General features: G+C 32.0%; 2 protein-coding genes across 5 annotated transcripts in view; one reads left to right on the top strand and one right to left on the bottom strand.

Annotated features, from left to right (window-relative positions):
• The first annotated feature begins 2606 nt into the window (after positions 1-2606).
• LOC127708359 (meprin A subunit beta-like) lies at positions 2607-14958 on the top strand. Its single transcript, XM_052213210.1, has 11 exons — positions 2607-2634; positions 3925-3945; positions 6057-6103; positions 8189-8267; positions 8823-8961; positions 10595-10773; positions 11495-11797; positions 13012-13032; positions 13666-13803; positions 14192-14442; positions 14818-14958. Exons 1-11 carry the CDS (start codon positions 2607-2609, stop codon positions 14908-14910), a joined length of 1299 nt encoding a protein of 432 aa, XP_052069170.1. The 3' UTR covers positions 14911-14958.
• Positions 14959-16319: 1361 nt separating this feature from the next.
• The window catches only part of LOC127708925 (atrial natriuretic peptide-converting enzyme-like), a 98439-nt gene continuing 93009 nt past the window's right edge, over positions 16320-21749 (bottom strand). For all 4 annotated transcript variants that reach the window (XM_052214111.1, XM_052214109.1, XM_052214110.1 and 1 more), the window contains 2 exons: positions 20838-20995; positions 16320-17113 (listed from right to left, as the gene is read on the bottom strand). In XM_052214111.1, coding sequence (XP_052070071.1) covers positions 16940-17113; positions 20838-20995 — 332 coding nt within the window. In that variant the 3' untranslated portion in view covers positions 16320-16939. The remainder of the gene's footprint in view (positions 17114-20837; positions 20996-21749) is intronic.

Genomic DNA, 21749 nt, shown 5'->3' with positions numbered 1-21749 from the left:
TTTTAGTAACACAGATTAATTTTGTTTCACATGGCTGCTTAATAAAAACGCATTGCTGTTTTAAAGAGTTTCCTCCCTTGAACAAGTTCTATTCCTTAATTGATAAATAAAACGGCCTTGTCATCCCGCCTAACTGTTAAAAGGTTTATTTGAATGTTTTTCCATAGCTTGGAATGAAAACAAATGTTGTGATGATTAAACAATCCACTATATTCTTATTCTGATTCCAAAAAAGCAAGCCATCTAAATTTAAATAGATTGACGTATGGCTTAGAGAAGGCAATGCAATTATACATATATATTACTAATGAAGTACAATGCACTTGACCACTTTATTCAAAGTATACATTAATGCATGTAAGAACTTTTATAAGTACATAAAACAATACCTTGACCTCGATTCATACCTATGATACTGAAAAGTCAAACCGTTCTGAAGAAGCAATGTAATCGAAAACTAGAGAGTCAGAGGTCAAGCTGTGCGTGAAAAGAGGGAGAAAATACAACAACAACAAAAAACAGACAACCCCAATAAATCACAGAAAAACAGAAAATCGTGACAAATAAAAATGACGAAAAAAGACAACAACACTCTTGAAAACACAACACATAACACTAAAGATTAGCAAAAGAAATACGGCCTAAACCCGGGTGTGAACTCTGGTGCTACACTGACGGGTCAGCTGTCCTAACTCTTGCACCGGCCGTGTTTCAATGTTTTCATGGTAAATCACTTTGATCAGTCATATCCTTTGATTATGCTTCACAACATAGCAGCTTAGGTATTATCGGACTATCCATAAGACAACATAGTCTATGTTCAGGCTGTTTAGTAGTTGTTATTTACATAAAATTGAGAATGAAAACGGGGAATATGTCAAAGAGAAACAATCATACTAAAGAGCAGACAACAGCCGAAGGCCACCAATGGGTTTTTCAACGCAGCGAGAAAATCCCGCACCCGGAGGTGGTCCTCAGCTGGCCCCTAAATAAAATTGTGTGCTAGTTCAGTGAAAATGGACATCACATTAAACTCCAAAACATATAAATGAACTAAAATTAAAAAAACATACAAGACTAACAAAGGCCAGAGGCTCCTGACTTGGGACAGGCGCAAAATTACGGCGGGGTTAAACATGTTTTGTGAGATCTCAACACTCCCCCTATACCTCTAGCCAATGTAGAATAAAGAAACACATAGCAATACGCACGGTAAAACTCAGTTCAAAAGAAGTCCAAGTCCGATCTCAGAATGAGTAACAAAAGAAACTTAGCAAAATGACAATGATACATAAATGAACAAAGGACTACTAGCAGTTACTGACATGCCTGCTCCAGACCTCAATTAAACTGATATACAGATCATAGACATTCATGTACTAAATTCCCTAAAACTCTACTAAACAGTTCTGAATAGATTACAAGCGAATTGTGTCTAAATTGCACTCAATTTACCGCAGTGGATAAGTCTAAAAATTGCACGAAAGACTGAAAATGACTGATAAATTTATTGTGCAGACATTTCATATGATGTTAAGATCAAAATGACCGTTTAAGACTTTAATTCATTTACAAGTGAACGTAAACAAAATATTATCATCTATCGTGATCATAATATTTTATAAAATGTTCTTACAGTACCTCAATGTTTCTGTCATGTCTTATCTTTGTAGAGCACGATCTTATATAGGTTATTCGTGATTCGATTCTCCAGATAGTTGTCTCACTTTGCTTGGACAAGATGAACATTTTTCTCGCTCTATCACTGGGGGTGTCTCTGGTACTAGCTGTACCGGTGCAGGTAAGGAATACAAATAACTCTTCACAATTGTTTAACTTGAAAATACTTTTTAATTCCTATCATTTAAATTCAAAAATTTAAGTCAGGTTGCATTAACTTTTGTTTCAAGGTTCTACTTATTGCATATGCGTATATTTTTCAATGTTTGTTATCTATATATAAAGTATTTGTGACGCTTCTGTAGTAACCTTACATATTTAAAACATACATTCTGAATGTCCAGTCTTTCGCATCGTGGATACATATATCATATGCTAAAGCTGAAATCGTAATTTGTCGAGGTCCATTGCCAAATAGTTGTTAACATCCTCGTCGCCCTTTCAGCTCTGGCGGATAATTGTCGCATTGGCAATCATACCACATCCTTCATTTATATACAAATTAGTGGAAAATACCAATCAGTTCACACAGATAAAAATTATAATTTTCACTTTCAAACTTTTTTCACATTGAAAAGAATCAGTATGATATGCTGATTTGAATACTAAACGTCGTTATGTTTTTAAATTTGTATATTTAATTTGTTTTTATCTAGGTTGATGGTGAGTCTTTTCTTTTAATAACATTTTTTCTATCCTTCTATTCTTGTACTATCTGGTGATTAATTCTGTTATTGCTTTCTTCTTTATCTTGATTTGCCATTTCTGCCTTTTAAGTTGACAATTTTCAACTTGACATTTCTCATTTTCACGGTTATATATTAATCACTTTGAAGTTGAAACTGAAAATATCAAATTGGAACTGAGAAATTACATTATGGAAGTATGCAATGTAAACATGGAATTGAGAAATTTTTAATAACAGAATGAGCGTACCAGTCACTGGAGTGGCCGGTTTATTTTCATAATTGAAAACCAAAAGTATACTAACAGCGCTTTTTTGTAGCATGTGTTACAGTTGTTCTTCGTCTCAATTCATGAAACAAAATGGCTACACTCACTTGATATAGAAATACGAAGATATCAATAACACAATTGTCTACCAGATACCAAAAAGAAGTGGATTGTAAGCAAAAAAGTACAACAAAAGTACCGAGCTCCAAGTAAAATTCAAAAAGGAAAAGTCCATAAATAATGACAAAATCTAACGCTATCAATCAACGGCACAAGCAAAAAACAACAGCCATTATTTCTGACTTGGCACAGGCATTTTCCGAAGAAAAATGAACTGTAGGATACTGTACGGCATTCACAAAAACTGTATTGTAACTTTTAAAACAATCCAACGTAACACAATGTAAAACCAAATCAAGATAAATCCGATCTGACTTATTACAAAACAACAAACAATAAAGCTAAATATAATGACCGACATAAACCAATGACAACAACACAGGTCCAAATGTGACGAGGTAAACATGTACACCTGGGACAGTTGCGTAACAGCACAACATACTATCTAACTCTTAAAATCATTGAGGAAAGTCTTTCGCAAAAATGAGCGTATGTGCATATTCTTTACTTTAGAGATTTCGATGGAAGGATAAATACATGCTAAATATTGATATTCTGCACAAACACATATGGATTTTTAGTGCTAATACGTTCGCTGGGTTGTTGACATTGGACTTTTTTCTGTTCTTTGGTCGGTTAATTGGCTTTTTGACATATTTCCCGTGTCCATTCTCTATTCTATTCTGAATGTTAGTCAAGTAAATTAGTAGAAATATGCTGATGTCTCATAACAAAAATAAATGTTATAAATAATGACCCAGTGTCAACACCTATCTGCCAAATTTGACCTACATATTTGTGCATGTGGTAGGTAAGAAGATTACATTGTTATCTGTGGTTAAAGGTGTTCGCACCGAAATAATGACTTTTATCATTTCATTGCAACATTTAGTAAGAATCTAGGGAGGAACTTAAATATTATTATTATAACAGTAAAAAAACAATAACAAAAAATTCCGAATTACTATTATAATATTTAAAAGAACATAATAATAGAAAGTATTTAAAAGAACATTATTATAATAATAATTTAAAAGAAAACTATTATAATAATATTATGAATACTAATGATAATTATATTTAAATAAGTTACATTTTTTCAATTACGAGAAATGTTTTATTTACCATTGAATATAAAAAATTAACTGAACTATGCAATTATTTTTTCAGACAATCACCCAGAAGAAGCAGGTAACAATTAAGTAAATTTAAGCGAATTTCAATTTATTTACACAAAAACCATGAAATAAATTTGCATTCATTAATAGTTTATCTAATAAAACTTGTTTTCCAATTCGAATTAAAGCGCAGATCGTTTTAGTAACACTGTAACAGTTGTTGGTAGCACGTTCAGGTCATTTTCAAAGTTGGTCGTAAAAGTGTAAACTTTATATGTAATAGGTGTAATACCAACATTGATTTTCCCCTATTAGTCTTTGTTAAATTTGCACTTTTAAAAAAGATGTCTAGAATTTATCTTTGTTTCAAAAAAAGAAATACTTGGCATGAGTAAAATGGTATCCTCTCCAGTACTATAGACAAAATTTCACATAACATTTAATTGCATATAACAAAATAACCATCACTGGAAGTGCAATCAAATGTTCACCCATATGAGCTTATGCCATCACTTGGCGTCTGTCGTCTGTCGTCGTCGTCGTCTGTCGTCGTCTGTCGTCGTAAACTATTCAAAAAAATCTTCTCCTCCGAAACTACTCAGCCAAATACCTTCAAAATTTAACTAAATGTTCCATAGGGTATCTAGTTTATAAATTATATCCGAAATTTTGATCCATCGACAAATATGGCCACTATGGCTAATAGAACATAGGGGTCAAGTGCAGTTTTTGGCTTATATCTCAAAAACTAAAACTTTTAGAGCAAGATCTATCAGCACTGAAATTTTCAGACGAATAGAACAACCCATTGTTGGGTTGCTGCCACTTAATTGGTAGTTTTAAGGAAATTTTGCACTTTTTTGTTATTATCTTGAATATTATTATAGATAGATATAAACTGTAAACAGCAATAATGTTCAACAAAGTAAGATCTACAAAAAAAAAAAAAAAAAAAAAAAATTGTCAATTGACCCCTTAAGGAGTTATTGCCCTTTAAAGACAATTTTACACAATTTGTTCATCAAGTTTGCTAACATTTAAAAATCTTCTCCTCTGAAACTATTGTTCCTAATACTTCTTAACTTTAAATGAATGTTCCTTTAGCAATTCAGTTTATGAATTGTATGCTAATTTTTGATCCACCAACAAACATGGCCGCCATAGCTAAAAATAGAACATAGGGCTCAGATGCAGTTTTTGGCTTATATCTCAGAAACTAAAGCAATTTGAGCAAATCTGACATGAGATAAAAATGTTTAAAAGGTCAAGATCTATCAGCCCTGAAATTTTCAGACAAACTGAACAACCCATTGTTGGGTTGCTGCCACTAAATTTGTTATTTTAAGGAAATTTTGCAGTTTTTGGTTATTATCTTGAATATTATTGGAAATAAAGATATACTGTAAACAGCAAAAATGTTCAGCAAAGTAAGATCTACAAAAAAGTTTTTATATGACCAAAATTGTCAATTGACCCCTTAAGGAGTTATTGCCCTTTAAGGACAATTTTACACAAGTTGTTTATGTTTTTGAACTTTAAAAATCTTCTCAAATGAATCTAGTATAAATTTTGTATTTTATTTCCTTGTACGTCAAGAAACATAGACACTATGGCTCAAAAGAAACATATGGGTAAATTGCATTTACTTGCTTTTGAAGAAAATATGACAGATACAATGAACATTTAAATGGCATTTTTAAGCCACTCATTAATATATATTGAAAAGCAAAAATAATCATTGATGGAAGATTTAAGCAAACAAATAACAGGTGAGTGATTCAGGCTCTTGAGAGCCTCTTGGTTCCTGTGTACAAGCTTTAGTAACCATGTAACCTCAAGTAACCAAAATATTCTACAGAAACACCAAATAAAAAAAATAAGGGTGCTTTGAAACACCCAAGATATATTATTTATGACCCAGAAATTTTTTACTGCTATGAAAAAAGGATTAATTTCCTACAACTGTCAAATTAAAGGGAATATTTTTTTCGACCCTTTTTCGTATGCAACCGGATGTGACGTTCTATGATTTGGTGGTATTACACCTGATAACATGGATAATGACGAAAAGCTGATTTTCAAACCAGAAGTCTTAAAACCTAAAGATTTTTGTTAGTAACAAACATTTTCATTTTTGTCAAATCAATGCAATAGAAATATAATTCAGTTTTATATGTTTTGCAGGATTTTTTGAAGGTGATATAGAGATAGAACCAGGAGAAGAGCCATATGTAAGTATGACTGGTAATTTTTATTTCACTATATTCAGGAGAAAACCTGAATAAATGGCATGACTCTAGACTTTACTAGTACTTTTAAGTCAACTATTGTCATAAATTTATTCGAAGCTTCTAATTGACAAAGTTTATTTCAAATCTGTTTTAAAAAGTACTAATGAAATGAAATTGACTATTAAATATACATTACCAATTTTAATAATGATTTCACTTAATCCTTGTTTATTCCTTTTAGTATACAACTATATAGAGCAGATACTTTGAACAAAACAAAATATTGATTTAAGTGTGTATTTTCTTATAAAATCGGAACAGAAAGTTCTACAACAACGGATGAGGTCAACAACTATTTAAGAGTTCAGTTAACAAATCATTGCATGTGCCTTTCTTTAAGTATTACATGTACCGATTCTCTGTCGGTATTTGAATACAAAAAATAAGACCACTAGCGATTGAACGGCACTATCAATTAAATTCGTGTTACACAGTCCTGCGTCGTTCGGTCATGCGTTGTTTTATTTTTGATATTCAATTACTTTTTTATTTTATATAGAAACCAAACATAACTGCGATTACTCTCAGATATGTACTAGGTGTTTTTGTGTTGTGTGGATGTATAAGTACCCGTCCACGTCCACTCTGTGTTTTTTAGATGCATTTCTATTTGTATCCATCTGATGAGTTAAGCCTTTTTCGACTGATTTTTATAGTTTGTTCTTATGTTGCACTGTTACACCACTGTCCCATGTTAGAGGGAGGGTTTGGCGCCAACAAACTATTTTAACCCCGTCGCATTCTGTATGTGCCTGTCCAAGTCAGGAGCGTGTAATTCAGTGGTTGTCGTTTGTTGCTGTGTTACATATTTGTTTTTCGTTCATTATTTCACTATGATACATTAGGCCGTTTTTTTTCTCGTTTGAATTGTTTATCATTTGTAATTTCGAGTCCTTTTATAGCTGACTAAGCGGTATTGGCTTTGCTCATTGTTGAAGGCTGTACAGTGACCTAAAGTTGTTAACTTCTGTGTCATTTGGTCTCTTGTGGAGAGTTGTCTCATTGGCGATCATACTACATCTTCTTATTTTTATATAAAAACTCTTTCCTGTGTTGCTGGCATTATTTGGATTCACTTTATACATTGTCAATTTCACTGCAATCTTTTTTTGGCGGATGAATAAATATGTAAGATTAATGCAGATTCTTGAATATTTGCGAATCAAAAATTGTTAATAGTGTTTTACTAGTAGTTAATTTCTAAATACCTTTTTCGTGAAATACTAAATCTTTATATAAAATTAAGGTAAAGTCACGTCTGGGTTTTTGTTTTTTGTCGAGTATAATTTTGAAAACCAACCAACCAACCAGCCAGAAAGAAAGAAATACACAAGCATGAATAAAACCACACTAATAAACTAAATACAGTTTGACATTATTATTTGACATCACCAGGATTATTGTTGAACATATTGAATAATTTATCTTGCAAATAAAACATCAGTATTGAATGTGATTGAGGATAGTCATACATTTGACTTACGTTCAGGTGATCTTCTGAAAATTCTAATTTTCTTGTTTCTCCAAAGAACGTTTGATATATATTGATTTTGATTTTGTTTTTGTTTTTCTTATTTTGAACCATCTTTTAGAAGAAAAACACAATACAATTACACACTCAAGAGACAAGTGTCGCCTTGGCTGTTTCCGACGTACAATAAAGGTCAAAGATACCAACGGACATTCAAACTCATAAATCTAAAATAAACTGACAACGCCATGGCTAACAAAAAAAAAAGAACCAAGAAACAAGCAATAGTACACAAAACACAACATAGAAAACTAAAGACTGATAAACACGAACCCCACCGAAAAACTGGGGGTGATCGCAGGTTCTCCGGAAGGGTAAGCAGATCCTGCTCCACGTGTGGCAAACGTCGTGTTGCTCATGTTAGTACAAATCCGGTAATAATTCTAATTCGGTAGGTCACATTCGACATTTGGAACATATATTAATGAGAGTAATTTTATATTCATTGTATACAAACCTGTATTTCTTGTTCGTACATTTTTTGTTTGTTATAGTTGAGAAATGCTGTTGCTAATCACAGACTGCTCTGGCCACATGGTGTTGTTCCATGGACCATCGATTCAATCCATTCAAGTGAGTAAATTGCTTCAGGATATCATCAGTTGCTCGAGATAATTTTGAAAAAATACATGTGCAAAAAACAAATATATATCTGAAACATACTTTGGAACTACATGTACTGAAAACATGATATTGTATTTCCGAATTTGTCGACTTTTTAATTTCGATTCCCTTAATGTTCATTATATAAATAACACATAGCTGAGAGGGTGATAGAGCAGATTGTTACCCCGAGAAAACATTGTCAACTAAGGCGAAGCCAAGGTTGACAATGTCTTTTCGAGGGGTAACAATCTGCTCTATCACCCTCTCAGATATGTGTTATTTAATTTATTATACTGAATGTATTGTTATTACTGTCTATAAAATTTCAAATTCAAAGTAATACACTATGACGTCTTGAACATAACAATCATCCGTATTTATAAAAGCGCACAATTGACCAAGCGTCTCTGTGAAGGGTAATAGAGTATGTGCCATGGGATAGAGTAAATTGTCTCACTCGTATTAACCAATCAAAATCTAGCATTTTGACATGAAGTATAATAATTTTTTTTGTGCACTTAGGACAAGCTTCTCACGTCCAGGTTTTCCACGATGCCATGAACGAAATTATGGAAAAGACAAAAGTAAATGGAAAGAAATGCATTGACTTTCAACCACGCAAAGCGGAACATGGATATATGCAATTTACTTACGGAAGTGGGTAGGTACAGATTGTCTCAGTTAGTTCAATATTGAATTTGCAGAAGACTGGTTCTTCAACTCTTCAAGTGGTATCTTAGTTAAATGTACGTAAAAATATATTTTAGAAGTTTACTTGGAAATATTAACAGTTATTTGTAAACAAAATCGAAACATTTAGCAGAGGTTACATTTTGTTTATGCCACTGATATTATAGAATTTGATCGAGATAGGACTATAATTTCCAAACTTTTTAGATTGCTGGTTCGATTAGTAAAGCCCTTTCCAACTGATTGTTATAGTTTGTTCTTATGTTGTGTTGTTACGACACTGTCTCAGGTAACGGGAAGGTTGGTTGCTAATAAACATCTTTATCATACCATATTATTTAAGTGTCAGTCCCAAGTCAGGAGCCTATTATTCAGTGTTTGTCGTTAGTTGTTGTCTGTCTTATTGATTTTTCGTCGTTTGTTGACATCCTAAATCAGGCCATTGGTTTTCTCGTTTGAACTAATCTATGTTTTGTCATGCTTGGGCCTTTTTTGTATCTTTTTATTTCATCTGAATAAACTCTAAGCATTGAGATACATAGATATATACATGATTTATAATTTAATTATTATATTTAATTTGTCAATAGCAGTATATAGCTAAAATGATAGGTACGCTAATTTAATGCATATATATGGTAATTATCTATTAGATTATACTCATCTTTTATCACTCTGGAATACCTTACATGAATACGCTGAAAAAGTCAATGATGGCATTGACCTTCTCCTCTTACCACATGCATATCTTTCAATGCAATGATGTCGGAAATGAGAGGCCACAGGAGTGGCCACCAGAGATCATTAACATATAAGGGTCAGACAGGACATGTTGGATAGAATAACAAAGTAAATAACAACCAAAGTCAAGAAGATACAATTCAAATACAATAAAACAAAATCAAGTATATTTATATATATGCTGGGGCATTTTTATGACTATTATACGGTATGAATTTTTCTCATTGTCGAAAATTGTTATCATATTCGTCTTTTGTCTCTGATGAATACTTGTTCTCAATTGGCAATCAATTTAAATATCCTTATTTTATACCAGTATTATACACATATCATTGAGATAGGATGTGAATGAGTTAAAATCTGTCCTCATACAGATGGGCATCCGTAAAACGTTTATATGTAACAGCGAAATACGCCATGATGACAATCATGAATAGATGACGAACATTTAACATCAGAAACCTTTAGTATATGTTCCTAGTACATACAACAGTAACCCTAACTATCAAGTCTAAAAATAGAAATCAAAATATCTTTACTATCGTATCAACTGATCTATACAAAATTTGCAAGTGGTGTTAGAATGATTCTAAACAAAATTGGAAACATTTAAGTTCTCTGTTATGAATTTGGATCTAAAATCTAGTTCTAATGGTGGATATCCAGGTGTAGACTTAACTTAGCTATAGGGAGAATAGCATACAACAGAAACTTGAATTAATTAGCAGGGTTGTGCTCGTAACTCTTTACACAAAACATTGCTTCAACAGATCTAGAGGAATAAAGAATACGACTTAATGGATTAATGAGATTTGAACAATCTTCTGATGCCGAAATGTAAAACATACATTATTTATTTAAAGATGCCACACACCAATTGGCTATCACAGTACACGCAGATCTGACGTCACATTAGGTACTGGGTGTCTACGTAAAGGAACAGTTATGCATGAAATCCTTCATGGTTTAGGATTCTGGCACGAACAAAGCAGAGCAGACAGAGACAACTACGTCACTGTTCACTGGAAGAATATTCAAACAAGTAAACACAAACATATTATTATTACTAAAAAATATTTTGAAAATGCTTAAAGAACACAAAGTACAGTTGACTTATGTTTTCCCTGAGGCTACATTGGTATAGTATCGCATCCTAATCACAGTATGTCAACTATTTTGACGCTGCAATTCAGCTCTGTTCAGCGGTTATTTTCTAACTAATTCCTTTAATATCTCATCAAACAAAAGTTAAGCCCAGATAACCCAAATAGGAAAACTGAACAAAATCAAGTACCATAAATTATATGACAGTTATTTGTTTCATCAAAATGATTGAATTTATCATTTAAAGACATGTATGAACTATGATAGCTTACTTAGCAAAAAGTAAAATTCGCCTAGATGTAAACGCAGTATGTACTTTTTTTCTAGGTTTTGGTTTTGGTATTGGTGTTGTTTTTGTATAGGAGATAAAAACTTATATGTAAAAACCCGTTTATACTTGAATAACAAAAGAGTAGCTGCAGCGTATATATGAGATACTTATAAGTATTAAAAGTAATAAAATTAGCGGAACAGGGCTTTTATCCTCTCTGAAGTAATGACAAATATTATTAAAAATTCAAATAAGTTTAAACCCAAATGTTGTTGTTCTTTATGTTCGATCCACATATCCAGATGCATAGCATATTCTATTTTTCGCATTGTACTGTTTCTGTATAAATTAAAAGGGTAGTATGTTTTCAATATTTTCTTGCTTGCAGGTCATGCACGTAACTTTGACAAGTACCAATTAGGCACCCAGATTGATCATTTGGGTATGCCATACGATTATGGATCAGTAATGCATTATCCAGCCTTTGCATTCGCCATTGATAGACACCAAATGACCCTTGAACCTAAACAAAGTGGAGTTACCATTGGACAAAGAGTAAGACTGAGCGAAACTGACGCCAAAGAAATTCAGATTTTATATGGTTGCATACCAAGAGGAAGTGTTGGTTCATTCACATCTGCACCTGGCGCAACAACTCAAGCACCACAAGTTTCACACGTTTCTACACCAAGTAAGATTGCTACCTAGTGTAATACAAGTCATATACTATAAACTTAAAACATACTAATTATATAATTGTTGGTCGATCACAAAAAGCAATGTTTCGTCTTTTTGTTCTTTTGCTTTTTCTTGATGAGATGTGTTAGTTATGCTTTTTTTTATGATCTTATATTGCATAAATTATTTGAATTGTTGGAATAAATATATTTCAACCCCAAATTAAAACCGTTCCTATATGGGGAACAGTAGGACACTGGTAAACTAACGTCACAATATAACAGATATAATATTATATTATGGTTTATTCTAGATAATCACTGTTAAAGGAAAAGGTACAAATGTTTTATATGAGCCCTTATCTGAATTCCAAAATAAAAGTAACATTTTTCAACCTTTTTAAAATTATGTTAGTTTTATAAAGGTATTCTCACTTTTGGTACCAAGCTGAATTTTGTCTCCGAATGACCCTTGATTTGTATACGAATAACATTCTGACGTCAGGCAAAACTCACTTTTTAATAAGGACGTCGGATTTAAAAAAAATGTGATGTCAAATTTTACGGGAACTGTGTGATTCTAAGTAATGGCAGACAGATTTGCATGAATACTGTTCTACGTTGACCGCTAGATATTATTTGGTTCTTGTGTCGGCGTCAAGTCATTGACGAACACCAACGTCTCCTTTTATGCGTACAATCAATTTACCGATATCATTCTATAATTCTAAGACATAGCTTGGAGACAGTCCAATATTCAGTGCCTTGCCAACGAAATGATTTAAAACATTCATTTCTTAGAATTATCAATTTAAAAATGATTCAAAAACTAAGGTTCAAACTCCCTCAGGCAAAGTAAACTTTATATGCATTTGGCTTTTCTTGTTTGGGTTTTTTAAATGTCATATAACTGCTCTAGTGATTTTTCATCGTTAATTGTCAACTGTTTTGGATTTGTGGGTTTGTGGTGAGAATAAATCCATTGAGGTGCCGCGGACGCACGAACGTTATAAATGTTTTCTTAATTGATCATTTAATCCGTGAATTCTAGGCTCGTATATTATTATGTTGAAATAAAAGAAGCCGAGTTTATATCTAGCGATACCCAATTCTCACTCGTCATTAAACCTATATTTATATGCTCTTGTGTAATAGGGAGATACCTTGATATCCACGAAATTTCGATATGCAATAACGGTTTAAAAATAATGTCGTATTTTTTTTGCAGATCCTCACATAACAAACCAAGGTAAGTTTTAGTATATTATATTTTTTTTATAATAGCTACTGAATTGTTATATTTCATGTTATTTGCTTAAATGTTTTTAGCTTTATGATAACTATATCGGACACCAGATACTCTGACCACTTATTCATTTCAAATATAAGCACAATGATATGGGCTCGCATACGATGTTTAAACTAGTAAAGCGTAAATACAGGATAATGTTTGTAACATAAAATTATGATTCCACTGGAAAAAGAGGCTGAAGATTCCAAGGATTTATTCAATTTTCATTCGAAGGTTGAAGATAAATAACAACGTCATGGCAACAAAAGAAAGACAACAAAAAGACAAATATGTTCACAAATCAATATTGTAACATATAGAATAGACTGATCAACAGGAACCAGACAAAAAACGTTTTGGTTGGGGGTTCCTGGAAAGTAAGCAGATCCTTCTCCACTAGTGGCACCCGCCATGTCGCATGTTCTTATTATAGTTAATGTTTGAATAAACAAATAAGTTACTGATAATAAATAATAAAATGACAAAACAAATAAATAAATAAATAAATAAATAAATAAATAAATAAATAAATAAATACTCACTAAGTTTAATTTTTGAGGTCTATAGAATCTTAAATTTTACATTCTACAGCTGCAACATGTTCCTTTGATGCTGGTTTGTGTGGATGGTTACAGTCCACAAGTGATAATATTGACTGGAGAACTGGTAAAGGCAGTACACCAAGCCGAAACACTGGTCCACATGCCGACCATAGCGGAACTAGCGGAGGTATAAATTGATAGTGCTATTGGAATTTCTATGTATTTATTTGGTCCATTTTTTCTTTTATTTCTGATACTTTTGTAGTACATTAGCTCTGTGTTAAATGTCGAAATTTAATCAAATTGAGTTCAGTCTGAAAAATACGCACGAAATTTTGATACTTTATAACGAATCTATGCATTGTTTATGGTTTCATTTGGAAATTGTAGTCAATTAGTTAGGCCTGATTGCGGCATCTAATAACGATTTACATGTACTGATTTCATTATCGTCATAAAAATCGTCAAGTTAACTTTTAGCATGTACTGTGTACGAAATGTCATACATACATAATTCTATATCCATCATTCCAAACGTTCACTCATAAAAATAAACTAAAATATTTCTCTTACAGGACATTATTTGTATTTGGAAGCAAGTGGACAAACGAACAAAAACGCCATCATTGTGTCCCCACAATACCAACCTGGAACTTACTGTTTCTCAGCATGGTTTAATATGTATGGTCATGAAATGGGCTATATTTATTTTGAACTGCTTATTGGGAGTAGGAAACATGCGATGAGGTCCTACCACGGTGACCACGGTGACAGATGGATACATTTCCAGACTCAAATTAATGTTCATGGATCCCATGCATTCAGTGTAGGTTTAATACTTCCACATTCTTGTTAGCAATATTGAATTAGAATACTCTATTTATTACCAGTCTCAAGAGTTCTTTTCTAAACGCATTTGTTTCGCTTACAGAAATTACTATAAAGCGTGTATATTACCCTTCCTGACTGAAATTCATGAAAATATCATGTCATGATTTTTAAGGCTACTAATTAATACGGTCATCTGCATAGTTTTCAACAAACGCAAACTCTCCATGAGTTGAATTGTATGTTGTTATTAAAGGATACACACGGTTACCTGTAAATTCCTATCTTTGATTCGTTTTAACTTCTTCTAGAAATCTAATGCGACGTATTTTACCAATCTTTTTGTTTTAATATTTTGATATTAACATTTCAGTTCCAAATTGAAGGTAGAACAGGAACTTCATATCACAGCGATTTGGCAATTGATGATGTATCTGTCACACCAGGAGCCTGTAGTCATGGTTAAAATTAGGAAATGGTTATTAAAATTATTAAAATTTCAAATATTATCAAAGCGTCTTCTTTCTTATTTCCTAATTTAAGGGAAAAGTGGGAAAAAATAACAACATGCCGCTCATATTTGAAAAGCATACATCTCAAATAGACTTCTGACTAAGATATATTCAATTTGTTTTTTGTTTTACTTAATATTCATTTCCCTAGAGCATTTTAATAAAAAAAAAATGCATTTTCCCGCCTTAAAAATATAGTGTTTGAATATGTGACTTCCAAAAACAAGTTCTATCACACAGATATTACATAATTTGATTAGTTCTACATTTGTCTTTTAATTTTATTATGCAAACTGTTCTACAACACATATTAGACACTTTGTAATTCGGTATAAATCAAGAAGAAACGTACCGTACTTGTTGAGTGAAGGACTGTTTTATTCTCTATTTAACTGAAAACCCTGTGTCAAAAGTGTTGCAAACTCAAAGATAAATATATAGATAAATTAGAAATAAAAAAAAGGCGTAATAAAATTAACTGATGGCTGCGTAATGTCCAGGGCAAATATTCCACCTCCAAACCGACCAGTCTTTGGTTTAACTTCTGAGTGAATGTGAATGTGTTGAGCAGAGACGACACAATTTTAAGTCTTATTTTGAATTGGTCAGAGTATTTCAACCCCATCCAAAAAAAGAAGGCAAGCACTCTATCGCGACACAACAAGGATCAACAAGATTGGTTGGATAAAAATGAAATATTGAATAAACCAATATGTTTGTACATATATTGTTTATTAGATGAAGGAATAACGGTACATACAACTTATGATATTTTGGGTATAAAACAATACAATTTCAATCGTTTGAAAATGTTATGTACAAAGCAAAAATAAATAATATTCACAGAATAATTCTACAACATCAACAAATGTTTTCAATTGGTGTTTTAGTTAAAAATGCTTATAAATTAAAATGTCTTCGAAATAATTTTTATCTGAATATTTTTTATAACAAAACTGATATGACACACAGGTAAACAGATTGTTTGCACTGTGAAAATGCCGCAGTTTGAGATATGATATCATTTTTATTTAATAGAAACTTTGAACTTTTGTACGTCTTCTTAATCTTCAAAGTCTTTTGATCTCAAAATTGTTGAAGTTGCTTGATTGCTTAAACTTTCAAAATTTCAAAAATTTTTGTGTCCGTAATAAAAGACATAACGCACCTTATGAGAAATGAAATACAAATGAAAAATTAACCATGATAACACATTTTTTACATCTAATTTCAAATATTTTTTTTAAAACTTGCTTACTCAAGTGCATTCACCCATCCACCATTCTCGTTTACACAACCATGCATACAACGCAGTTCAGTAGATTATAGATTATTACAGACTTGAAGTTATTTTTTTTTGGGGGGGGGGGGGATTTCTATGATTTGTACTTTACATAGTTTTGCAGGTCCAATTTTGTCATATAGTTCATCACATGATTAGGTCTTATTGACTTTCAAATTTTAGAGTTGGAATGCATTTTCATCCAGAAAAGCGCGTCGGACGCAAGTAACTGATATTGGTATTTTAATTTACATAATATGTTCATTTTGTTTCAATTTTGTTTGTACTTGTTAAATCTATAAAACTTTTAAAATCTCTCGCAGTATTCATCCAAACATCATTGTAAACAGTGTTGTAAGTTTATTGCATTACTATGCTTATATTTAAAAGTTCCATAATACAATGCACCATTTGATCAGAAATAATATTTTGAGAGTATCAACACCTTTTTGATACTTTACACGCACTATTTCAAATCATCTTCATATCAAGGTACTCAATATATATAATTATATAACCATATGTAGTATAGTTTTTTTTTTCAATACGCCTACTACGAGGTGTAAGGGTAAGTAGGTTCTGTATATATAACATTGTCCATGATAAAGACTTCTACTAGTTCTATATTTAATCCTGGTAGCAGAGCAGTCAATTTATAACGTTATGGTGTATATGATAAAAATTAAATAAAAGTTGAAGTATCATCCAACAGCCCCTTTTGTAGTCTCTCGAACCCAGTCGACATACAGTGGTACTTCAGTGTATACGCCTGGAACATTTACAGCACATCCAATACCCCAAGAAATAACTCCGGCTAGGTACCAAGTATCTAGTGTTGCGTTTTTTGGGCACAATAATGGTCCACCGCTATCACCCTGTAATAAGATTGAAAGTTATATGTAACCTAGAGGAGAGACTATTTGGGCAAGGGAGATAACGGCATATAAATCTGTTAAAGGTTTGTAATACACTATTTTATATAAATGTTTTTCAAACATTCATATGAGACAGAACAAAAACTATCTGCGTTCTTTATAAACAAAGAATAAAATTACTAACACTAACAAACACGTGATTTTTAAGAGTTGCGTTTTTTATTAATGCTTCATTACTGAAAGGGACATCAGCAGTCAAATTCATGCTCACCGATTCGACTCAAATTCTTACATTTTATTTATAGCATACTTAAACGTGTATCCAAATTTCAAAAAGAAACAACTTACATTACATAATATACTCGTTATAATGTATCAACATTTCGTGTGTATTTTAGGCTAGACGCCATTTTATTAACCATTGAGATGCATTCCGTATGTCATAAGGCTTGATGTAAACATAGATACATATATAAATACACAAACACATGCAACCGTATAATGACGATTTGCCTAGGTCTGCTTGATTTCATGTTATATATTGAAAAATTAAGTATATCATTGTTTTACCTTTATTAGAATGAATAGTTTTTGTGGCCAACAGTCAACAAAAATGTTTTACTTGGTGGCTGCCTTGTTTCACTTTTCAATGTTGATATTCTTTTTATTTCTATTTCAAAAAATGCTTAGCTCATGCCTAACTAATCCCAAAGTAAAGGTAAAATTGAAGTTCGCATGAATATGAATTCAAATGAGTTGAAATATTAACGCAAAAGCCAATAATACATCAGCGAAATATTTGAGCCTATTCTGACAATATTAAACCAAACTGACTGCTGATAGCGAAAAATTATTTCAATATTCAGCTTACATAAATGTTTGAAACGAAAATAGATCATATTTTGTGTTTTTTTAAACATAGTAGCTAATGCCCATTTTTTAAATATTGACTACCTCGAAACACTTTAAAGTTAAAATTTTTCATATCGAATGTCTTAATTTTCTTGTTTTTGATATGTTATCGCTATTTATTAAATAAGAAATATCTAGTATATACCAACCAACCAATTAATAAATATGTATACATTAAGGAAGCACAAATGAACCAATTCAGACATTGTGGCTGAATTATTCGAAAACGATTGTATCAGACGTTCTGATTGGTACAGACTGTGAAGAGAAGTTTATTAGAACGGAAGTTGAATTTCGGACATGGTCCATTAAACTGGCAAAATCTCGATCCAAAGTCTTTGAAATAACACGAATAAGAAAGTGACTTCCATTATAGCATATAGACTGTAACGTTCATCATATAACACAATAGTTTCCTGAGGTAATATCGAGACATAACAAAATTTTTTATAGCTCATAAACGACTAAAGAAAACAAAAATACGTATAAAAGAGATCTTATGTGTAATACCACCAAATCATAGTACGTCACATCCGGTTGCATATGAAAAAGGGTCGAAACAAAATATTTCCTTGAATTTGACAGTTGTAGGAAATTAATCCTACATTTCATTGCAGTAAAAAATTTCTGAGTCATAAACATGTATCTTGGGTGTTTCAAAGCACCCTTATTTTTTTATTTGGTGTTTCTATAGAATATTTTGGAAACTTGAGGTAAAATGCATATGGTTACTGAAGCTTGTTTACAGGAAAAAAAGAGGTAAAAATTTGAGTGGTTACAAATGTAACTTCCAGTGATGGTTATTTTCTTATATGCTATGAAATGTTATGTAACATTTTGTCTATAGTTCTGGACGGGATAAAACTTTATTCACGCCAAGTATTTCTTTATTTGAAACAAAGATAAATTCTGCACATTTTTTGTGAAAAAAAGTGCAAATTTAACAAAGACTAATAGGGGAAAATCAATGGTGGTATTACACGTAAAAGAAAAAAAGTCTGCGTCAAATGCAACAAACCAAAAAGTTTAAGTCTTAAAGCCCTGTTAAAAAACTTGTTTGGAATGTAACTTTGTCAATCTTTCTTAGATCTTAGTTATGTTAGAACTCAATACCTGTAAAACTGACTTGATCAACTGGTTAACATGTTTACAGATACCAAGCTACAATCATGATATCTTCAATCGATAAACTATATTTTTCATATTCTTCATATATTAATTGAAGTTGTTATCTGAACGAGCGTAAGGTCATTTTGACTGAGAGTATATTCACTTGGCAGCTGAATAAAATTGAGAATGGAAATGGGGAATGTGTCAAAGAGACAACAACCCGATCATAGAGCAGACAACAGCCGAAGGCCACCAATGGGTCTTCAATGCAACCAGAAACTCCCGCACCCGGAGGCGTCCTTCAGCTGGCCCCTAAACAAATATGTATACTAGTTCAGTGATAATGGACGTCATACTAAACTTCAAATTATACACAAGAAACTAAAATTAAAAATGATACAAGACTAACAAAGGCCAGAGGCTCTTGACTTGGGACAGGCGCAAAAATGCGGCGGGGTAAAACATGTTTTTTGAGATCTCAACTCTCCCCCTATACCTCTAGCCAATGTAGAAAAAACAAACATGCATCACAGGAGACGATAAACCTGCTGAAACACCCACTGTTGATATAGTTGGAGTTATCTGTGACTCCCTCAGTTTATTTTTATCTTGTTTATGTGTTTTCAAATTGATACGAGTTTTGAGTATGATTAAAGTTGCCTCTTATTTACATGACCTCGACAATTGCTATTGCATAAACCAAGGGTGAGGAACATCAAACTAAACTTTTGATTTATTTCAAAAAAGAGGAAAATGATATCCTTAAAGGTCAAACATATCAATCAAATGTTCAGTTAAGGTTTAATGAGCTGTAGAGACCTAGTTTCCATGATTAAATTTAAACCTCACCATACACGGTCAACTTTTATCTTTCATTTAAGTTATCAATGTTAACAATCTATTATTCTTAAGATTCCCTATGACAAAAGTGTTTCAAATTAATATATACAACTTCAAGAACAGCACGACTGAGAGTTCGTATCAGCACGATAGTGCTGAGTACTGGGGTGATTACTTATAAATTTATAATTTTAACCGGAACTGCAAGAAATTAACATTTTTAAGTGTTTGAGACTTCACAAATATAAATCAATTTATGATATCATTAAACCTAAATCGCATGCTGATTCTGATTTGTTGGCTATATAAAAAATGACAGGAATAGTATTTGAAACGATTACTGTGGATTCATTTATTTTCGTGGTTACCAATTTTCGAGGATTAAGGAAAACTTGCATGTTCGTGGATATTTAATTTCGTGGTTTTGTCGAAGTCTGTATACAAGCCTATAAAAAAATTGTCATTCGTTGAACATCTAATTTCGTGGTTCGCCTGTACCCACAAAATCCACGAAAATTGGTATCCAACGAATAATAATGAATCCACAGTAGATGATTGTTGAAGTTGCAAACTAAGAGAAATGTTTGGAAAAAAGTAAAATCACAAAAATACTGAACTCCGAGGAAAATTCAAAAAGGAATCAAATGGCAAAATCAAAAGCTTAAACACATCAAACGAATGGATAACAACTGTCATATTCCTGACTTGGTACATTCATTTTCTTATGTAGAAAATGGTGGATTGAACGTGGCCTTCTTCATAGGACTTATGTTGATCATTTGTACCCTCTTATTGCATGAATGTTTTTGCCACGCTGAGTACATGATTTGTCGAAATCAATAAAGACCCTACGTATTCTAACCTGACACGCATCATGGTCAGGTCCTCCACTAGCACATATCATATTATCTGTAAGTTTGTACGATGACTTGACCGGAGATGTTTCTATTGCATTTTTACAGGAATCCCAATTTTCAATGTTCAAAATAACTTCCTTTAAAGCTCTTTCATAGTCAGTTGCTGAAAAAACCAATTGCAAAATATTGATATGTAAATAGCATGTTATATTTCAATAACAAAATGTTCATAACCATTTGTTCATTCTATTAAAGTGCTAATTTTGTGTTCAACTATGTTAGGAGCTTGGGTTTTATATTTTTTCTACTAGTTAAATTTGTACCGTTAATGTTAGTACAGTTTAGATATGTAATTAGTAAGTTGAATTTTTGTTTGCCTTATTGTTAGATAAACCATGAACAATTTATCAACCAGTGCATATAAAAAACAAACTTGTGAATCTGTTTTTTAGTTCCCGTATTGTTATCTTCCAAATGATTTATATAGTAAAAGGAAAACATGCGCCAGGAACGACCATGCTCAGGATTAAAAGTAACATGTCAATCTACCAAATCTAGAAGAGGATAACCTGTATTGTTTTAAATTTGTTTATGAATAATATAATACGGTATCATTTTTCAAAATGAAACGGCCGATGACTATTGATGATTTCATTTAGGGGAGAATAAGGAGTTTTATATTTTTTTGAAATGAAAGTTTACAGTTAATTATTTCATATCCCTTTTTACATGTTTTATCCAGTCCTTCAAAATGTTACTTTTGATCTTAACAGCATGACATCATCAAAACTATATTTGAGATTGTTTTATTGATTTTTTGTTCCACAACATTTCTTTCAGTATTGTTTCATACAGGTATTTTTGTAAATAATGCAAAATGTCAATAGAAAGATGTCTCGTTGGTAGTTTTGGATGAA

The sequence above is a fragment of the Mytilus californianus genome, unplaced genomic scaffold, assembly GCF_021869535.1.
Source record: "Mytilus californianus isolate M0D057914Y unplaced genomic scaffold, xbMytCali1.0.p SCAF_7, whole genome shotgun sequence".
Lineage (NCBI taxonomy): Eukaryota > Metazoa > Mollusca > Bivalvia > Mytilida > Mytilidae > Mytilus > Mytilus californianus.
This window is presented reverse-complemented; position numbering and strand designations above follow the sequence as displayed.